Source organism: Macadamia integrifolia, chromosome 11 (genome assembly GCF_013358625.1).
Source record: "Macadamia integrifolia cultivar HAES 741 chromosome 11, SCU_Mint_v3, whole genome shotgun sequence".
Lineage (NCBI taxonomy): Eukaryota > Viridiplantae > Streptophyta > Magnoliopsida > Proteales > Proteaceae > Macadamia > Macadamia integrifolia.
In genome coordinates, this window is record NC_056567.1 from 19,270,737 (window position 1) to 19,292,883 (window position 22,147).

Sequence of the window (22,147 nt, forward strand, 5' to 3'; positions counted from 1 at the left end):
TGAAGGAGAGAAAAGAGAGAAATAAACTTTGAGAAATTTTTTTTTTTTGCTTATTTTCTTTCCTTTTTTTTTTTTCTAATTTTTTTCTCTTCTTTTTCTCCCTCCAAGGGACGATTTTCTTCTTGCTTTGTGTGATTTGGACAATATTTTGGTGATGATGTGGAGGAGAGAGAAGATTTGGACAATCTCTATTTCTCCCTTTTTTTTCTTTCCTTTTTTTTTTTCTTCTCTTCTTGTACAATGCACACGGAAAGGTGTAGATAAGGCATCTGAGGAAGCTAGCGTGGGTGACAATTCAGATGGAGATGATGGAGATGTACTCTCTATATATCAGGTAAGAATCAACATTCTGATTCTTGGATTTTAGATTCTAGATGTTCATATCACATGTGTCTGCATAAGGATTGTTTTGATACATATCAACCATATAATGGTGGGTCTGTCCTAATAGGGAATGATGCCATGTTTGATGGGATAGTAAGAACCTTAGCAGATGTGAGACATGTACCAGAATTAAGGAAAAACTTAGAACCCTTCCACGATTTTCGTTGCTTCTAATTTGATGTGGAAATCCCCTCCATGCCCTTAGTGCTTTAAGTGAGTGAAAAACAGGAAATCTTCAACAAAATTCTCTAAAAAAAAACAACCATGAGATTCGAACTTGAGACCTCTTTGTGAGCAAGGAAATTTTACACACGATAGCTCACCAACTACACTAGGTAGTTGTTGTTACTAAAAACGAATCTTTAATCACTTAAGGATGTGGTCCATTGATATTTGTTGGCATTTGGATTATTCCTTGTACCTCTGGGACAACTGCAAATGGGCTCGTTCTGCATCTCGGTTTAGTTCTAATCCATTATTCTTTTTCTGACCCGAAAAGAATAATCATTTGTACGGTTGACCAAACGAATGTGTACTTTTAATTGAACACGTCCATCTTGCTCAGAATTTCGTCCTCTTCGCAACCATGATTAGAAATAGGACCTCTTTACGTGTAAAATTGAAGATTTATCGTCCGATAGTCCTTAAGGCATTGAAAGTATAAAACCTGCAAAAAGAGAATAAAACCCAAGGTAGCTCCATTCTAAATATGTAAAATGCATGATTTACTATCCTAGATTTCACACATAAATGTACTCATCAGGAACCCACTTGCCCTATAGTCCACGTCGAGTACCCTTCTATGACCTCTCTCATGTTTCTTGGGGGGACAGGCTACTAAGAAATCTAAGCACAAGAGTACAATGAGATTCCCTTCTTAACAGAAAGGGGGTGATTAGGTGAGAATAAATAGCTTCTTCTCCTGTGGTACAGCTGTCTCTCTTACTCTCACTCTGTTTTTTTTTTTTTTTTTTTCTTGAAGCCCAAGAAAATCAGTTTCATTCAAATTGGTTTCAATCCAATAACTACATTCAAAACAACTAAAAAACAGAAACCCCAAAGTGAAAAACTCTCTCCTTTGTCGAACTTTTCCTTGTTCACTTATCTAATTAATACCGGGTTCCTGCACCTTGGCATATTTAGATGGAGAGATCTCAATCCAACATATCTTCACTTTAATACCACTTGTTTGAGACTTTGAAAGAACTCATTCTTAAAAACTAATTGATTTTCAGAACCAATAAAATACCAATATGATATTGAGATAGATTGGAAAAGTTTAACTTTGATTTTCTTTAAAATATAGTTTTTTTTTTTTTTTTTTTTTTTTTTTTACTGCTTACCTTGTCTGTAATCTGTACCATTTCACCGATATGGTATCAGTACAGTATTAATATCGGTGGCAATACGAGTCATCTAATACCGATTCCTCAAACTCTGGTTGGGAACAGTACCTGAGTGGGCCAGCTTGAATGATGAAAAGGGCTTTCATAGCTGAAAGCGAGACTTGTAACTGAAAGGAGAGCTTTGATGTAAGAAAAATCTCTATGACTTGACTTTCAGTGTTGTCGACTTTTTGGATAACTTGGATGGGGGGAAGTTTCCTCTCTCTCTCTCTCTTATGTTTTTTGGGGGGAGGGACTACCAAAAAAATAAATGATCAGAAGAAGAAGATCCAACGGCTAGGAGGCCTTGGCAAACACCCTAGCCATCCACTGCTCGGTACTATTCACTGCCCCCTGCATAGGATTTTTGTGTTAAGAGAAGTACCATAAATTATTGCCCACAATGTAAGATCAATACATCCACATCCCAAATCTCTTATACTCATCTTTCAACATAGATATTCTACCAAAAAAAAAAATCTTTCAACATAAATATTTTACGAGCATCATCTTAACAGCCAAAGAAAATGGCAATACATGCATTAGATAGAAGAAAATAAAAAGTAATTTCAAATTACATATAACCATAAAATAACACAAATAGTAACACGAAAATCACTTTGTCCCCATAATAATTTATTAATAAGACAACCGGTGTGAACCAAATGGGCGGAGACAGAGAAAAGCCTGAATCATTTGAGATAAAAGGTTCAATGCTGTTATCTTCTAAGTGAAGCACTCCAGCTATAGTTTCATGTACTTTATAGCATCAACAAAGCGTTCACCTTCCTTATTTGTGTAGTATATGCAGTTTCATCCAGGGTAGTCACTTGCAAAGACGGATAAAGCAGTACTTTTGCCAAGAAATACCATTTGATCACCCAAGTTTTCCACCTTAATCCACCTCCATCTGTTTCTATCTAACTTGAATATCTTCGGCATAAATTTAACAAAGAATCCGAAATCATCAGAAAATGAACATCGTATAACCATCAACAACTCTCTAAGACATTCCACCAAATAAAATGACTTCTGCAGGTTTTTCTTAGAAAGTCTAAGATCCTTATCAGCTGGAGGTGCAATGTCACAGCTTGTAACTTTTGGATAGGGACCCAATTCCACATGTTTAAGATCACATTCTCCAGTAATGCCATACAATCTTCCATAGTAAAGAATAATATCACTAAAATTTTTTCCCAAGTCTGTCCATGATTCATCCCCAATCCTGCAGAAGGCTAAATTTCTGCTACAATAAATCGCTACGACTACAGTAGCAAAATTAGAGTTAGTAGTTGTTGTAGCAGGAGGAGGTGACAACAATATAGCTTTGTTAATGTGGCTGTATGTCAAACGCGCGTTACTGTTGTACAGATGGGGAAGATCAATTACAACTCTGGTAAATGGATTCAAAAGGAAACTGTGTCCCATCTTACCCACCATTATCAACCATCCCAATCAGATCCAAAACAACTAGCACCATTGGCTTCAGGCAATTCTAATAGAGGAAAGCATCAGCCATGGAAGTTGCCGTATTTTCTTTTCAGCAAAGGCGATCGATTGCCAGGACTTGCAAACTGCACTAAAACAATGCGAGTCCTCTAGGTCTAAATTTCTTAGAATCAACATCAATATATCCTCTGGAATTGGAACCGTCTTCGTCTTATTCTTCCCACCATGATAATCATCGGAAAGGGTTTCCATACTAAATTCAAATAACCACACAGAGTCGTTTTGGATTAAAAAAAAAAAAAATGAAAAAAGATTTGAATGAGTACCTAAAGCGATTGATCGTCAATTGTAGAGGCCACAAGGAAGGAATTGATCATCTCTGTCACTCTTCTGCTCGATTCAATCTTTCCTTCGTTCTGAACTTCCAAGTTTTAATTAAGCTTTCCCCTTCTTCTGTATATTAAACTGAGATTGCAGGATTCCCAGTTATAAACTGATTCTGACTTTCCTCCCAATTGTATCTGAACACTGATTCTTCCGGTCAAGCGCGCTGTGGGAATCAAGGATTTGTAAATTATGAACCATATTGAGCCCAAGATAGCCTGGCCCGAATCAGTTTATTTTGGTTCGAAAGTGAACCTGATTCTGGCTTAGCTATTTTTTTTTCTTTTTTTGGTAGAACTGGCTTAGCTACTTGTACCCTACCAAATTGTTAGGTTCTGTCAAGGGTGTTAAACTGTGCGGTTTTAGTTAAATGGTATGGTTTGGTTTAATTTACAATATCAAAGATAGAAGTCAATACCAAACATTTATCAATTAGAAGGTTCCATGTAATGAAACGAAATTGGAACTATTTATTAAATGGTTATATGATTTCTAAATAATTTCATAGAAACAACAACAACAATCATAACCTTATCTCAATTAAATGAGGTCGGCAACATTGATCCAATATGATCTATAATAATAATAATAATAATAATAATAATAATAATAATAATAATAATAAAAGAAGAATAAAAAGAAGTAATAACAAGGAAGTAAGAGGAGGTTAAAGAAAGTCAAAGCAGCATCACAACAACATCCCCCACAAGGAGTCAGCTACGTGGGTCCTTGTCCTCTACATAACTCTATCCACGATCATATTAGAATCGAGCCTCCTACCAACTGCATATCTTTGCTTATCACTTTCTCAATAGTCAATTTAAGTTTACCACTACCTCTTCTAATTGCATTTAATTGAATATGATGTTCATCCTTACGAGGGCATCATCTAAGGGTTTCCATTGAACATAATCATACCACCTCAACCTGCTCTCGCGGAGCTTGTTCGGGATTGGTAAAGCACCTAATTCGTTTCTAATGCAATTATTCCTTATTCTATCTTTCTTGGTCTTGTCGCACATCCGTCTTAACAACCTCATCTCTTCTACACCTAGTTTATTCAAAATACTCTTCTTGACTATCCAAAATTTCACCCCATATGTCATAATTGATCGTATTACTGTCCTGTAGAATTTTCCCTTGAGTTTAACAGGCATGTGTTTCTCAAATAACACTTATGATGCTCTTCACTTCATCCATCTCACTTTAATTATGTGGGAAACATCATCCTCTATATCACAATTTTTACTAATGATTGACCCCATATATTTAAAATAGTCACTCTATCGTAGTTTCTGCTCTTCAAATTTCACCATTTCCATACAAAATGCATAAGAAATTATTTAATATAAAAGTAATCTCGAAAAAAAAAATTATTTAATATAAACCTCTTCCAAATGGGGTCAAAGGGATTTAAATCCTCTGCAATTCCTTATGTTACATCTCATGCAATGGTACCTGTAGAATGCGACACTTGATGGTGCTGACGTAGACATCCCAGATCTTAAGTGTAATAATAATTTAATGAGTAAGAGTCTAACAACATAGTCTCTGCATCAGTGCAAGGCCCAATGAGGGACACACAAGGCATCCAACAAGACAGGCAAATCAGTCATTTCCTCTGCTCTTGTGTGTAGACATTGAGGAACGCAGTTGGGTAGCAATTTTTTTCTTATTTAATAAATAAATCATTATCCAATTGATTTAAACTTTTTTTTAACTAAATGATGAGTTTTTTTTCCTAGCATCTTTCTCCTACATTCTTGTCTTTCTTCTGTGTTTATCGAATGAATAAATGACAAATCAGCTGATTAAGGTTTTCACCAATGTTTTCATTACAGATTAATAGATTATGTCACTGTCAGGGTGTCATGGGTATCTTTATACACATGTCCTTTCTGCAAAAAGGCTTTCACCTTGAAATTGTATTTAGAGGTCATCTATAGCAAAAGTGTTGGATCTCCACGGCAATGTCCTTTTTTTTTCTTTTTCTTTTTTTTTTTTAACCATGGAGATCCACATACAATTATTGCAAGGGATTATTCAGAATTGTCCTATAAGAGAGGATTTCTTGAAGGGGTACAAGTGGTTTTCTATCGACGTCCTTTTTGCATGATGCAACATTTGTTTCAGTTTTATTCTTTGAACATTTCTGTGTGCAGCATTTGAGCGTTCGCCGCTGTGGATATGTATCTTAATCTTACATTCATGGTTTTGCAGATGATTGACCAATAAGAAGCCTGAAATTTTGTATTCAAAATTCTTTGGATTTTTTTTTTTTTTTTTTGAGATAATTATCCTCCTTTGCATTTATACCACTCTCTATGCATTGATTGACTTTATTGCAATAATAATTTACCATTTTTTCACTTTCTGTTACTTTTCTCTTCGCTTTTTAGTATACCCAATTTTCTTTTTAATAGTATATTTCACTAGGATTTTTTTTTTTTTTCATTTTAAACCTACCTCCTAAATATGCATTGAGAATTTAAGATTACTTTACTTTTTTTTGTTTTTGAATTTATTCAGATCACCTCACTACTTAATAATTAATTATTGGGATAATTAAAGCAAAATATTTTAGTTTTCTAAATTATTGGGATAAAATTATTATGTAGATTGAGAATATGCTTTAAAATCGTACAATGTGCATCAGTGATGTGGCGGGTCACATACATATGACGAAAGCTCCTCATTTTAAAATCGTACAATATGCATCGTACTATGCAGCATCACATACATTTGACTAATATAGCATTACCAATTATTCAATAAAATGGCAGCTCGGGTGAATTTAATAATAGACGCCTGTTGGCATTCCAACCTTCTTTCTCCTTTTAGGGCTATTCGAAAGATAATCCAATACCTCTTGGTTGTGAATATCTGAAAAGGACGAACCAGCCCTTGTAGCCTCCATCGAGTCTCTGCACCTGTCATGTTTTCTTGCTTTCTGAACCCATCTTTGTTTTCTGAAAATAAAATTTCGCTTAAGATTGCCCATTTTTACTTCTAGGGTTTCTCTAAATTTGAAAGTTTTCATTTAGCTGGTTTTCATATTTTCATTGTTCAATTCCTTTGACAACATAACATGAAAAAACCAAAAACTCTACCCTCCCTCGCTATCTATCCAAGGGATGGAAGGATAGAGGTCTTTGGTGTCCCCTCCAGTCAAAATTGGGGCCTACCATACTATCGGATCTCATAGACTACTAATTCTAGTCCGCACAATTCATCTAAGATAATTCATCTAAGATGGGGAATTTGAATATCTTTCATTCCTTCAATTATTGATAAGAACTAAGAGGTCAAGTTTCATTCAAACTAATTATTTTGACTGGCTAATTATTTTTCTTTTTTCGTTAAAAAAGAAAAGCACCCATTGATTTTAGGGGTGTCAAAACTTAACGCGAACCGATAAAACCCAAATCAAACCAAACCGATTCTTATTGAATTGGTTTTGGACTGAGGTATGTTGGGACCGACTAAAATCTGATCCAAACTTAACCAAAACCAAACCAAATGAAACCGATATAAAAATAAATGATTACAAGATTTTAAATTGGTGAATTGACTATCCATTTTTTATAATATTAGTAAAAATATTTTTTATTGTTAGGAACCAAAACCAAACCAAATGAAACCGATATAAAAATAAATGATTATAAGATTTTAAATTGGTGAATTGACTATCCATTTTTTATAATATTAGTAAAAATATTTTTTATTGTTAGGAATTGTTACAAATCATTGAATATGATGTTATGAATAGAGAAATTGATTTGTAAATTGTAATAATACTTCCATTGATTTCTTTCTTTGTTCAATATACAAAACTAATTGGATAGTTAAATGAATGATTAAATAATTAGGTTCATTATGTGATTTCATTATTAGTTATCTTCTTAGTAATTTGTTATCCATTGGTTTCAACTTAATTATCATTCCCTTGGAATGATAAACCATTATTTAATAATAAATTTAGAGTGTTTTAAAGTGTTTTTTCTATCAATTTTTTTTTTTTTTTAAGGTAAGGAAGGAAGTAGGTAACAGCCAGAAGGCTCATATTTGAAACCTCCTAGTGAGCATGGGTTTTTTGCACACCTTAAATCTTGTCACTACAAGTTATGAATGTATTATCTCATTATGGTTCAAGCCCAATAAACTATTTAAACCGGAATGATTACTAAAGTAAGGCACAATGGCAACATTCTAGGGTCCTAAAACATCACCTCATTTAAGAATGGTCAAACAAACATCCCCACCGTTGCGCTATTATCTCCCACCCATCTGAGAGCCCAAGGAAAACTCGTTCCTTAGCACAAGTGATCACAAATACATGACCTGAACACCCCTTCTTAAGACTAAAACTAATTAACTTCTTAGGGGCATACCCAGTGCACGAGGCTCCCATCACTGCGGGCTCCAGGGAGAGGCATAATGTTTGTAACCTTACCATGCTTTGCAGAAAGATTGTTTCTTGACTCGAACCCGATACCACTAGGTCGCAATGGAGCAACCTTACTACTGCACGAGGCTAGCCCTCTTAAACTGATCAACTTCTCAAAGCACCAGATTAGACTCTCTGAAACTTGGAAGGATAGCTTACAATAATTTTCACTGTATCTCTCATACAATATGCAAGGCCAGTAAAAATTCGCAGAACTTCCACCATTACCGCCTGTAACCAACCACTAATTGTAATCAATAATGCAGTACAATCACCGATCCCAACGGATGGGAAAAAATAGAAAAAAATGAAAAATAAAACTCTATATCCCGTTTTCAAAGGTTGATTAAAAGCATCCAACATTTTCCAGATCTTCTATTACTTGATATAACAGGCGTCAATTTTCTCCCCCTGGAGGAAAGCTGCAATAGCACAATGACATCCCACCATGGAACCCGACTGCTTATCGTTTGTTCCACGATACGTCATTCCTAAGCATGTAGAAAATTTGAAGAAAGCACAGAATTACGATCACGTCATTATAATGCAGGCAGCTTCAATAGACAATAATAAATGAAATTCAATTCATAAAAGCCAGATGACATATATAGGAACTAAGATAAAATCCAAGAAGATAAGGGAAAAGCCTCAAAAACACAATAATCCTAGAGGCTTGGCATCGCAGCAGGACTTTTCAACAATGTGGAATTTTGATTTGCCGGGGCTAACTGTAGGATAGATTTAGGACACCCCCCCCCCCCTTTTTTTTCCGCTTCATAAGCCACCTATATAATTTGGTGGCATATTTCAAACATATAGCCACCCAAATATAGGCACTCCACCTCAATTTTTCAACAGTTCCTATCTAGATGAGTTCATTTCCTAGACTTCTTTAAACCTATAGAGTGATAGAAGGGAATGTCAGATTGGTCCCAAATTAAACCAATGGTTAGATAATGATGTGAACAGGTCCACCAATCAACGAGGCATGATGCCACAACTTCCAGGTCATGGGGCCACACATCATGATGGATCTCCACTTTTGCAACATGAAGCAGCAATACAATGTGTTTGCATGAAACCACAGATACAACACTAGACAGTCTCCAAAAAATAACCACGAAATGAAACATCATACTACTACCAAAAAGCAAAAAACCAAAGCTTCCTTTCCATATAAACAATGTAGGAATTCAATTTGATTCATTTCAGAGGAGATGATGGTTCCATGGTATTTAGACAGTGCTATGCAGATGGCCAAACTAAACTTTCATCCAGTGAATATTCAGACTAGTTTGGCTAATTTATTGGCCGTTTTGGACTCTATCGTGCTGAGCTTAACCCCTGTAAAATTTACCTCTACATGGATGATAGGTTAAGTTGCACTACTGCAACATGTTGGTCACAGGTTCGAAACTTAGAAACACTCTCCTGCAAGGCAGGGGGTTACTTTATGCATAACAGGTTAAACTATGGTGGAGGTACACCATTGTGGGGTCTTGGACTTAGACTTGTATGGGAGGTGCACATAAGAAATTTAAGAGATGGTCATGACCTATAGCACAAGTAATTAATACAATTATGGTTTGTGCAGCAAGATTGGCAGGCAGTACATATACTATGGTGCATATCTTCTTTTTTTTTTTTTTGATGAATAATTAAATTCATTACCAAGTGAGAGAAAAGAGAAGGTGGGGGAAATGGAAATGGGAAGGCCCCAGGAAACAACAATGATCATGTTCCTTTGGGTGTCTAACAGTGCGGTGGCAATGGCGGAGAGATCCGAGCTTGGAGCTAACATCAAAGTAGATGGCATTCCAAATCTTATCAAATGTGTGAGAGTTGAAAGTATATCTACGGAGAATTCACTCCATCCAGATATGGTTGATGGTAGGCGAGCTTCCAGGCAATGTCCCAAAATGAAGAAACAAGCAAAAGTCATGTCAATCTAGATCCATTCTCTGCTGAAGGGGATAATGCTCCTTCTAGACGGCCAACAACCATGAAGGACCATCTTCCAAACGATGGAGAAGGGACAAGAGTAAAAAAGATGGTCAACATCTTCAGCACGATTCCAGCGAAGACAACAAGAGGAGGGGACTTAAATGTGCCAATAAATGAAGGACTGCGTATGAAGGCAGTTGGAGATAACCCGCCAAGTAGTGAAGCTATGACAAGGGATGTGCCTTTAAACCACATGAGGTTGCATCAAGAGGGGGGGCCCTTTGGACCAAATGAAATCCCAAGAGGAGGCCGAACTGAACAAACCCAAAGAGGAGGGAGGCCAAGGAACTAGAATTTGAAAGGAGGTAGAAAATCAGATATTTCTCAATGCTAGTACGACATTCATAGAATCCCACCCCTCCAGGGTGTCTTAAAGTCTAATGGAGATATATCTTTTCCCCCATTGAGCATTGTGCTTTTTGGGACCATAATGGCTGTACTTGGTTCATTCAGGCATGACAGTCAGATTGGGAGCAGATTGGGAGCTACAGTCGCTCATCCTAGGTCTTACCTTGACTATTACTTGATTCATCAGTCGATCATTGACTAGAATGCAACTTTAATTGGACTTACATGCATCTGCTAAGGCATACATAGTACTTAGATCATCTGGAAAATATCTGCAACAAACACCTAAGCTGGACAAATGGCTAAGTGTTGGATTGATAGGGGTCATATTAATGGAGGGGCGGCAGGCCCCAAATGTTCCAAAGAGAAAGGTTGTGGGCCCACTTAAGTATTCAAAGGCACAACCCAAAAATAGGATGGTAGAATTGTAAATATTAGGACTCTTGTAATAGGGTGGCAGACTTGTAAATAATAAGGAATCTTAAAGGGTAAATGGAGGTTCACGCAAATGATGGGATATAGAGGGAATTAGGAATTATTGTGAAGGCGTAAATTAGGAAGAAAAATAGAAGGAAAGGATAATGGGGGTTAAAGTCAAAAGGTGAGGGCAATATGGGAATAAAGGATTAAGTTATTAAATAGGTTAGACAAGCCCACGATTCTGTTTTTTGGGGGTTGTCTTCAACCTTTGCACAACCGACATAATAGGCGGTAGAACCAGGAAAACAAAAAGGAGAGAACTCCCACAAGACCAGTTAAATCCAGCCATGATCTGGGATCCATGCTCGCAACTCATGCCTTAACCAAACCCATGGGACAACCCAGCGAAATTGGCATTGATTCACTCAAGGAAGCTGCCTGAAATTCTTCCTAGTGGTAGAACTGAGTCGGCCTCAGTTGCAGGTATGGAAAACTGGTCTCAGGTAAAGAGAGTTAAGATTCGGGGAGATTGGTCGAATCCCTCTCAGGTCTACTGGTTTGGTGATGGCAGAACTTAACGCAAGAAGATGAAGAAGAAGGGATCAAGAGAAAAGAAGAAAGGGGGGAAGAAGACAGCCATGCAAGAGTGGGGGGGGGGGGGGAGCTTCACAATCACCTTTTTTTTTCTTCATTAATCAACTCTTCCCATGAATTACATGTCCAATACATAATAAAATAAAATTAAAAACCTTCTAATTAAAATAAAAGACTAAGATAGAAATAAAATCTCCTACACCTAAGCTAACAAAATAAAGAAACAACTAAGGACTCAAATAGGAAACAAATATTCTCAAATAAAAATAAAATCCTAAATATTCTATTAAACTTGAAATCCAAATTAGTAACTTGGAACCCAAATTGGATCTGGGTCTTGGTCCAGGTTCTGGAGCAGGTTTGGGCCGATCCAATAGAGCGCTGCTGCATCACATATATACTGGGATTGCACCAAAATGTAACCCTATTTTCTTCCAATTCTTTTACATCTTTCAGTTGTACCATTTGTATCCCCAGCTTGCAGGTTTTATGACATATTTTCAATTTTCATTCCACGAGAGAATGAAGATAGTAGCAACATTATGGAAAAAAGTAAGGAGATGGGAGGGAAAGAACGAAAATCATGGAAGCTAAGAAAGACACGACAAGGTCCACAAGAAATGCACACAAAGACGGCAGACTCCACCAACCGATTAAAGTAACAGTTTCCCAGTAATAACATCTCAGTAAAAGGAATAATGCTTCACATTTTACATCAAGTCTAGAGCTGAATAATCAAAACAAAAGTCTTTTGAAGCCCTTCATGACACTGTTCATAAAAGTTTTTTTCCAAGAAGGCTGACTGTAGAGAAGGCAAAAGCCTCTTGGCTCTACCTGGATAACCATCGCCAGTCAGACCTGAAAAGTAAAGACTCACTGCTCTAATAAAGAAACATCCTAGCCACCCTCAGAGACTAAAAATGGCCTATGGCCCTAGATTACCAATCAGACGTCAATTATTTCTTGAGAACTTCAAACGGTTGAATGCATGAAATCAACAACTATAGAGTGAATGGGGAACCAATCCCTCAAAAAATTTTAACTAATACCTCTTTGCAAGAGAATCATGATGACAATGGAAAACTTTCATTTTCTGATGACGAGGAGGAATGAAAGCCTATTCAAATATTCTCCAATCACTATGATGCAAGGGTCACTGCCACAGGAGAAAACACCAAAGAAACACAATCTGCATACATCCTTTACGGACCTTTGACTGTGATTGAAGGTGCTTCTTCATGTAGAAAACTGTAGCTAAACAATTAGGCCCTCAATGGCCCTTCTCACAGGCCTTGAACAGGCCATGTCCAGGCAGCGAATTGCTGGACAACCACATGCAGCTTATAAGGAATGAACAAATTAGAGCTATAGGAGTAGCTCTGATACATGATAAGTTGTGAAAAATTCATCTGAGGTGAAATGGACAAGTGCAACGGAGGTCACTCCGTCGTTGCACTCAGAAAAGCCAGCGCCCTTGGGGACCCCATCCACTAGGCCAGCTGCCTGCTTGGCCGTGGCCCTCCGCAAGGCCAGCGTTCCCCCATGATTGTTGCTTCTTCTTCGTTGGTGCTCCTTCGTGTTGGCGACTAGGAACTGTTGTGTTGAGATATTAGGTTTGGGGACTATGATTCTCTTCCCGGTTCAGACCTCTGTTTGCGCTTCCGGACTGGGCTGTAGAAGTTCTATGAGGCCACGTGGGCCCTGATTGGTGCCCTTTATGGGCTTTTCGTATCCCTTAATGGGTTTGTAACTTACCCTTTGGGGCTATGTTTTCCCTCCCCCTTCTTTTAATGCATTTACTATTTACCCAAAAAAAAGGTGCAACGAAGGCCTTTGAATGCTCCAGTAGAGAGAGATAATTTGATTTGGATTGAAGGAGCTAATAGAGCCAGGGATATGCCTAAAATGACCCTAGGACAAGTGGTGAGGATAGATATGCATAGTTTAGAACCCATAACAAGTACAGCTTTGAATAGAGCTGATAGGAGAAAAATGATCCATGTAGCCAACCCATTAGTTGGGATAAGTCTTGAGTTGAGTTTGAGTTGTATGCTATTAGAATGCTTGAACCTAAACAGAATTGTAGAATTGTACTGTTTAGGAAACAAATGAAGGAATAACTTAAAAGTTCTTTTTTTTTTTCTTAATGACTAAAGCTCCTCAATTTACTCTCTCTCTCTCTCTCTTTTTTTTTTTTTTTTTTTTCCTGCTAAATAAGAAAATAAAACTAAATTATAAATTTCAGGGAAGTCCTCAGACGAAAGTTTATGATAGTCCATTTGAATGTTTGAATTTTTAGATGGAACTTCAAGAGTTAATGGCATAAGCACCAAACCAAAACATCCATCTATAACGGCTTAAGAAAATTGATACATATCGGCATATCGCTATACATAAGATTGATACATATTGCTATACATTGTCATTGATTAACACAGAACATCAGCATGACACCCTACAAAAGAATTTTCTATCACATTTCTAATACCCATGATACACATTTTCGGTTAATTCTGTAGCATGTTGACAAACCCTTCCTCAATCAAGAGAATTACAATCAGATCCAATTCAACCTTACTGAATAGAGTAGCAGGAGCAATGCGGCCAGCGCATGCAAAGTGTAAATAACTACTACTCCCACTACACACCCCCACCCCAAAAAAAATATAAAATATAAAATATAAAAAAATAAGGAGGCACTAATGGATATGGAACACCAACAAATCCTTATTGACCAACATGGCAACATGGCATTTATCGAAACAAATCTTCGTACAGTAGATATAGTACACTGTACTTATTCTCAAGGTAAAATGGTCTGGCACTCAAACATGCATAAGCCAGCACAATTTTCATAAAAAAGCATCACACCATCAAAATATCAGATGCATTAATGTTGTAGGGTGAAAGATTGAGAGAGCCCTTCCAACATGCATCATATGTGGCCACACCCTTCCTATATTATATTCATCAAATGGCATCTTGATCTCTACCATCCATCCATATGCAAGAGGGATTTAGTCATTTTCATGTAATCAAACTCCACTGATGTGTCCGGTACTACGAATACTCTATTCTGATATCAATTTTTATTTTTTATTTTTTTTGGGGGGGGGGGGGGGGGGTGTGTGGCGGGGCTTTTCATAGGCTATCTGATAACATGAACTCTGGCAATGGCATTCTTACAGTTCCACCAAGTAGGAGTTTCGAATTGAAAATTTCAAGATTCAGCATAAGTACACAGTGTGTATTGCAGTTGACCAAAATCAGAATGAAACAAGGTCTTAACCAACTTTTAGAACCATCACAGAAGCGGTAATCAGATCAGAAACAGCGAGTGATTGGCCAGAGGAAGGGAATCATACAGTTCATACCATAGTTTTTAAGGCGCTGGTAAGGCGACGCCTTAGCAACGCCTAGGCGCTGATGCGGTTTAGAGATAGTAAGGCAGTGCTCCGCCTTATGTGAAGTGGCGCCTTATGAATTTTTTTTTTTTTTTAACACATTTTAAAATTACTTGATGAAGATTCCAAATATAGAATTTTTATTGGTAGGTGTATGGTTTTGTTAACACTTGAGATGTATGGGATTAGCTTTACTCCACCAAAAATAACCAAAACAAACAAAACAAAAATCAGATTCACAAATAGGGTTTGGATTTTGTCAAGGGTTTTAAGAATGGGCTTTGAGAAGGAATCAAGGAACAAGGAAGAACCATTGATCCAGGAAACCCTTATGCTCCGGTAGTGGTGAGCTTCATTCTTCTTTGACAGGAATAGAAATATAGTGGATGACCTTAGGGCTTAGGCACTCATTTTGGCATCATAGAAGTAAGCATAATAAATAATTGTATTTTTTATGTCTTCTTTTCTTTATATTTATAATTTGGTTTCATAATTATGTATTTATATTATATGTTAATATGTTATGATGATTGATGATTGATGATTGATGATTGATGATTGACGATTGACGATTGACGATTGACGATTGACGATTGATGATTGATGATTGATGAAGATGAACTTAGTTTATTCACTTTATTGATTTGTTTTCTTGATGAATATCTTACATTGGTATGAATATGAACCTTTAATATTTATTTAACAAATGAGTAATAGGATTCAACTAGGATTTGAGCCAAATAGATTGGTTTTATAAAAAAATTACACAGAAACGCTTTAGTCGATAAGGCGACGCTTTATGCCCGTCTTATCGCTAAGGCGCTCCGAAAGACCCTCAAACGCCTCCGTCGCCTTACCGCGTTAAAAACTATGGTTCATACAATACCTTTATACATTATGCAATGTTTTTCTTCCAATCATAATGCACAAGAATGACAGCTTATACATAAATTTATATATATATATATATATATATATATATAAAACACTACAATAAAACATTTGAGCAATTGTAAGCAGAGAAATTATCTGTTAATTTGTCAGTGCCATAAATAGAATTAACAGAGAAATTATCTGCTAATTTTTTTTTGGATGAATAATATCTGCTAACTATCTGAGCATAAATATATTTTTATATTAATGTTCTGCAACATTGCCCATCTTTTACATCTTTTTTTTAGGAAATAAATCTGAAGTAGGAAGTAAATCTTACTTCTTTCAAGCTATCGACTAATTAAATTATAACACAATCACTTTTTACCTACTGAATGACACTTACCTTTGTTGTTAAGATCCGATCTTACTGCTGTCCGTGGCCTTTGCTAACAGAGCAGTGTGTCACAAGCTTTCGCCCATGAATACGGTGATCGTCCTGCAAGAACAAACTTTTATTTGTTAATTTGGAAATAACATCACTGCAAATCATAGACATTATCAAACATTAGAAATATATGAAGACTAGAAGAAGGTAGTGTTTGTGTCAATATACATTGTTGCAGCCCTTACTTAACAGCTCGAGCATTTGGTTAAGCGGCTGTAAAATGGTATCAGATCCAGGAGGTCGAGTATTTGATCACAGGTAAGTGCAAGGGGTTTATGTTATGTGTTGTTGTTGAGCCACCTCACTGCCACGTGATGGCGTCACATGCACGTGTGTGGGGATGGTGTTGTGTTGATAGACATTGTTGTAGCCCTTAAAAGCTCGAGTTTTGGGAGAAGCAGTTGTAACAAAAGGAATATAAAAGAAAATAACAAGATATGGTAAGCATCCAAAAATGGTCTAAATTGCCCAACAAAGCAAGGACCCTAGCATCTGTCATTGCATCTGTCATGACATCTATCCATGTGGCTAGTTTCAACACAGACACAGTTCTCCACATAGCTATTTTAGCATTAAAAAATGGTTGGTTAGTCAACTATAAAAATTTCCTTAATCGCTGAAAATAAAGAGAAAATTCAATAACATAGTTGACCACTCAATTGAGGTGGGCCATGAAATTTCCCATGTAGGCTCAAATCCAAAGGGTAATCCAACCAAAGGTTGAATTGGAGTATTGGATAGATCAGCCTCTCATGTAACTCAAAAGAGGTGATTCATGTAAACAAAGCCTTTAAGGACAGTTCCCCATATGAGATTGTAGTTGTAGTATTCATATTATTATAATCTCTCGTTTCCATTAACGACAAAGCCTACCTTGTGGTTCAATACATGTCTTTGCATGTCTATGTGCACACCACACACATGGGAAAGGCTTTCTAAGTGAGTCCAGCTGATGTCAGACTAATTACCAAGGTATTCAATCCCAGTAGGATCCATCAACTCTAATAAGACTTAGAAGATATCAGATTCAACAGTAAGAACAGATCTGAAAATAGACTGGGATTTAGGTCGAAACTTGCATAATTGTATCTCACCAAATAGGACCCTACTGGGGCTGAAATTTGGACTGATTGGAGATCCCATATGGAAAACAGACCATAAAAATTGAAAATATTCCACCGAATGGATTGAGACCTATGCTAGTCGCAAGAAAAAGAAAATTTTGGTGATTCTTCAAGAACTTGAATTGGAAGAGGCCAAGAGGGTAAGAATCGATTGTAGAATAAAACGAGGCAGGGAAATGGCTATGTAACCCTAGGTCTCTCACCCTCAACTCTCTCAATTGATGAACAAATCTCTCTCAGGTAAGGAGTAAGCATAGCTCACAAAAAAAATTCATTAACCACCATGTCTTTGTGTTACAACAATGCCTCTTTATATAGTAAAGGTTAGGGGCTCAATATATGGTGAGAAACTAAAAAAAGGAAACAAAATAAAATTAGAAACCTATTGACATGAGATACAAACTTTTTAACAAATAATAACTCGCTCACTAAGAAAGAAATAAATGACATAACTAGACTTCTAGAATACTCAAAATATAGAAACCTGATATCCTTAATGACTAAGAAACATAAAATAACTACTAATCCCCAATATTTGGGTTTATACAATTGACCCATTCAAAAGAAAACCCAAAAATATAAAGCCCATGGACCATACAACCCATTGGACACTCAAAAATAACACATATTACTCCATTCTTGGTCCAGTTTGATGGCTAAAGTAGAGAACCAGAATTGCAACAAAATAAAGATCTGTCCCCAGAACCGGACCACACCTGACCAGGCTGTCTCTCACAGCAGTTGAATCCCACAATCAGTCTGTACTGGTTCGGGCCTTGTTCCTGCATTCTACATCACCATGGTTCTAAATCTTGGGTTTCAACCAGGTCAAACCCGAAATTTAGATGAAATTTCTGAAACCTAGTCAAAACCAGGTATATTTTCTGGGCTATTGCTACAAATTTGGGCTGAAATTCGAGATTTGGGCCGCAATGTCCGAAATTTCTCAAATACCTAGTTTTGTCTCGGGTTGGGTACACCGAAATGTGACTGAAATTTCCTAGATTTAGAATTATGGGTGAGTCCGACAAAAGGTGATGTAGTTAAAGATCTTTTAATTGAGCCACTCAGGCCTCTAAAATTTGGCCCATGGACAGGATCATGGGCGTTGGGACTTTTATTTTTGGATTTATTGATGTAATGGACCTCTTTTATAGGCTCATATTTAGGATCTTAATTCTGAATACGAGATTTACTTTATTAGTTAGTCTAGTTAGAATTCTATTTCTTTATTTATCTGTTATCAAGTTTTAGTTAGGCTCGAATAGGTCTCTAAGAATCCTTAATTTGAGTTACCCTATCAGTTAAAGTATGAAAGATTGGTATAGGCTTTTACTTTTTAGAGTTTGAGTCTATTTTAGAGTCTTCTATATTAGTTTGTAAGGGGTTACAACCTTGTACACGAATTTGAGTAATGAATTTGATAGTTGCCTTTGGATTTGTGATGATTCAGAATGCTCCCTTGTGGTAATTTCAGGAACACCAGGCCAGCATATTATGCAGAGATTCATAATCATATCTTTTTAATCTTCCTTATCTTCTTACCCTATTCTTCTTCAGTTTTCTGTTTCTGAATTCTAGTCCTAAGTTCTGGTTTCATGTTCTTTTCAACCCTTCAATTTTCAGCTTTCCTAAACTGAGTATACTTAAAACAGAATCCAGAAAAAAAAACCACTAAGTATACTTCCTTAAAAATTAAGCCTTTCCTTCTGATTTCTTGAATCTGAGTTTAGAAGTTAGAACATTATTTCGATTCTATTACTGACTTGTTTTTGTTAATTCTGTTCTATTTCAGTAAGATATTTCCGTCAATTCTTAAGGGTCCTGATTCAAGTTGGTTTGCATCAATTTCTGGTCATCATTCTTTGCTGCTATTCATCAATAGTTGTTTTTCTAAATCCTAAAACATGGCCATCAAATTCTGGAATCATGGAGTTCTAGTCTAGAATCCTAATCACATCAGGATTCTATCATGTTTCAGAATTTGTCGATCAGATTCAAACCAAAACTTGACAGGATTACCTATCCAGTAAAGAAAAACCTTCGATCTGAGCACAATCAAACAAGTACTCTTTTGAGTTATTTAAATTTCTCCTAATCTGGTTTTGTCCTTTTTCCAGCGATTCTATCACAAGCTGATCTCCCTCTGGCCTTCACTGGTTCGGGGTTAGCAGTGTATTTATTAGAGGCTTGATGTCCTAAAAAACACTTTGCAAACCATTTTTCAACATTCTATTCTGCCAAGGAAGATGCATATGGGCTATTACCTTACCATATGAGTAGAGAGTGGCATGTGTACATTATAACATGTCCACCAATTTTAATACAGAAAATTGGGACATACCTAAGATTTTCTTGGTCAGTCTCCCACAAAAGGATTATACGGGTCAGTGGCTAACCCATGAAGCGGACCGCATACAGAGCTCCAACCAAGTTGTTGAGAGATTGGTCCCCTAATGTGGAACCCAGGTTTGAAAACCCTAGTCAGTTCGCTTATGGGCCCCCCCTAAGTAGTACATAGCTCAACAATTGAAAGGTATGGCAATTTTGCAATTTTCATAATAATCCAGAACTTTATATAGGCAAAATGACTAGCCACTATTGTATTGTATGAGAACTTTGTTGAAGGTTGAGGGATTAGCGCTAACCTGAGGACCCGATAGGGGCCTTTTGGTCCTATCGGGTTCCTATTTTGCTTCTAGGGTTTTATCCTTATGGAGGGGCAGTCTTGTAACTTTGTTTTATTGTCTTTAGGCTATTAATATAACAACATAACCTGTGATCAGTCTCATACTGGACTGATTGCAGGCTACTCTGTTTTCTGGACAGCTTTCGGTCTCTCTTTCTTCTCTTCTCTTCTTCTTCTCTTTTCTGGTTTCTGGTTTTGGTTACAAGATTTTTATATTACAACATGGTATCAGAGCAGGTCTAAATCACATCGATTGGCTAAGTACAGATCATCGCTGCTGATTTCAACCTAGCGGTATTGTTTTTCTGGTGTGCAGCCACCTCCTTGCTGCATCTATTAAATGGTTTGACCTAGTTATCATGACATAAATAAAACTAGGTCTCTTTTTTATTACTACTTGCTTAGTATGTATACTGGTTGAGGTCGAGACGTCTCCCTCCCTATTTTTATGGCTGCTGCCCCTGTTTCTGCAATGTGTATTGCTGCTGCCCCTATTTATGGACTGAGTAACTGTTGATATCGAAGTGCTGCTGTCTGCTGTTTTATCTTCCTATACTACTACCTTCTCTAGCAGATTTGGTTGGTCTTCTATCATGGCTAGTTCGACCCTAACTGCTGTCCCTATCGAATCAGTTTTTTTTGGTGTTTGTGGTGTCCGATTGCTTACTGCTGCTGGTTTTTCAGATTTGATTTGTAGGTGATTATTATTTGAGTCTCATGGCTGAGATCAAAACTCCTACCCCTACTACTACTACTACTACCTCTTTTACCTCGAACAATGTGAATGTCCAGATTACATCCATCAAGCTTAAGGGCAGCTCGAACTATCTTCTTTGGGCTTAGTCGGTCAAGGTTTATCTAATGGCAAAGGATAAGCTTGGTTACACCACCTCTGATCCTCCCAAGGAATCTAACTCTAGTTATACTCAGTGGCAGAAAGAGAATGCTTTAATCCTCATATGGTTATGGAACAGTATGGAACCAGATGTCACTGCTAATGTTATGTTTCATTCTACTGCAAAGGGAGTGTGGAATGACTTGAAGGAGACCTCTCAGGAAAAGAACATGACTCGTATCTATGATATCTATGAAAAATTGTTTCAGTTTCGCCAGTCAGACAAGCCACTTGCAGAATATTACAGTACTTTCAAGGGTATGATTGAAGAACTCAATGTCTTCCAACCCTTGACCACTGACATTGATAAATTGAAGGCTCAGCGTAATGAATTCTTCGTCTCCAAATTCTTGGCTGGTCTGAACAATGACCTAAAGGCAGTGAAGCGTCACTTACTTGCAAGGGATACTGTGCCTATTCTGAATGATACCTACTCATGACTGCAACGAATTACCTCTTCCACAAAACCTGATCAGTCTTCCAAAGACAATTCTCAATTCTGCCATCCATGCCAACCGTGGACGTGGTCGCAATCGTGGGGGAGGTCATGGATTGGCTGGTCGTGGATCTGGTGGATAGCCCTCTGACCGTACAGCTCGCCAATGTACTTTTTGTGGAAAGCCCAACCATACTGTGGAGATTTGTTGAGCAACGCATAGCAAACCAGAGTGGGCAACACAGTTAGCTAATCATGCAGTGTCTGATGATGGTACAGACACAATGGCTCCAGTTGACACCAAACCAACACCTTCAGGAGATTCAAATACTGGTCTACGCGATGACATCAACCAGTTGCTCCGACGCTTGCACACTCTTGAGGCATCTGCTAATACATCCACTGGTGCGTCCCCATCTGCTACTACCCTAGCCCACACAGGTACCTCAGCCCTTCTTACTACATCTACCCCCTGGATCATTGATTCAGGTGCTTCTGCCCATATGACCAGTAAGTCATCACTTTTTAAGGACTTTTTTACTAGTTCTAGTTGTAACTCTGTGATCCTTGCTAATGGTGCTTCAACACCGGTTCTAGGTCACGGTTCTATCTCACCTACCCCATCCATAAACTTATCCTCTGCCATACATGTTCCTCAATTTCCATTAAGTCTTCTCTCTGTGAGTCAATTAACTAGTTCGTTAAATTGCTTAGTAACATTCTTTCCTTCTTACTGTCTTTTAGGATCTTCACACGAGGAAGACGATTGGTCGAGGGCGTGAAAAGAATTGATTATATTACCTCAACAGCGGCTGTCCTACCTCTTCTGCCACTGCTATGGTTGTTGGGGACATCACTCCTTT

The 22,147-nt window shown here is 37.3% G+C and overlaps 1 protein-coding gene and 1 long non-coding RNA gene across 5 annotated transcripts in view; both read right to left on the reverse strand.

Moving 5' to 3' along the window:
* The window catches only part of LOC122093724, a 44,737-nt gene extending 40,867 nt beyond the window's left edge, over positions 1-3,870 (reverse strand). The window contains exon 1 of the long non-coding RNA XR_006144539.1: positions 3,545-3,870. This is a non-coding gene — a long non-coding RNA (uncharacterized LOC122093724). The remainder of the gene's footprint in view (positions 1-3,544) is intronic.
* Positions 3,871-8,175: 4,305 nt separating this feature from the next.
* LOC122093782 overlaps positions 8,176-22,147 on the reverse strand; it is a 50,428-nt gene continuing 36,456 nt past the window's right edge. For 2 of the 4 annotated variants that reach the window (XM_042664262.1, XM_042664259.1), the window contains 2 exons: positions 16,099-16,191; positions 8,176-8,508 (listed from right to left, as the gene is read on the reverse strand). In XM_042664262.1, the coding sequence (XP_042520196.1) occupies positions 16,120-16,191 (72 nt within the window). In that variant the 3' untranslated portion in view covers positions 8,176-8,508; positions 16,099-16,119. Of the gene's footprint in view, positions 8,541-16,098; positions 16,192-22,147 lie in introns of all 4 variants that reach the window. The other 2 variants (XM_042664260.1, XM_042664258.1) reach the window with 1 other exon arrangement.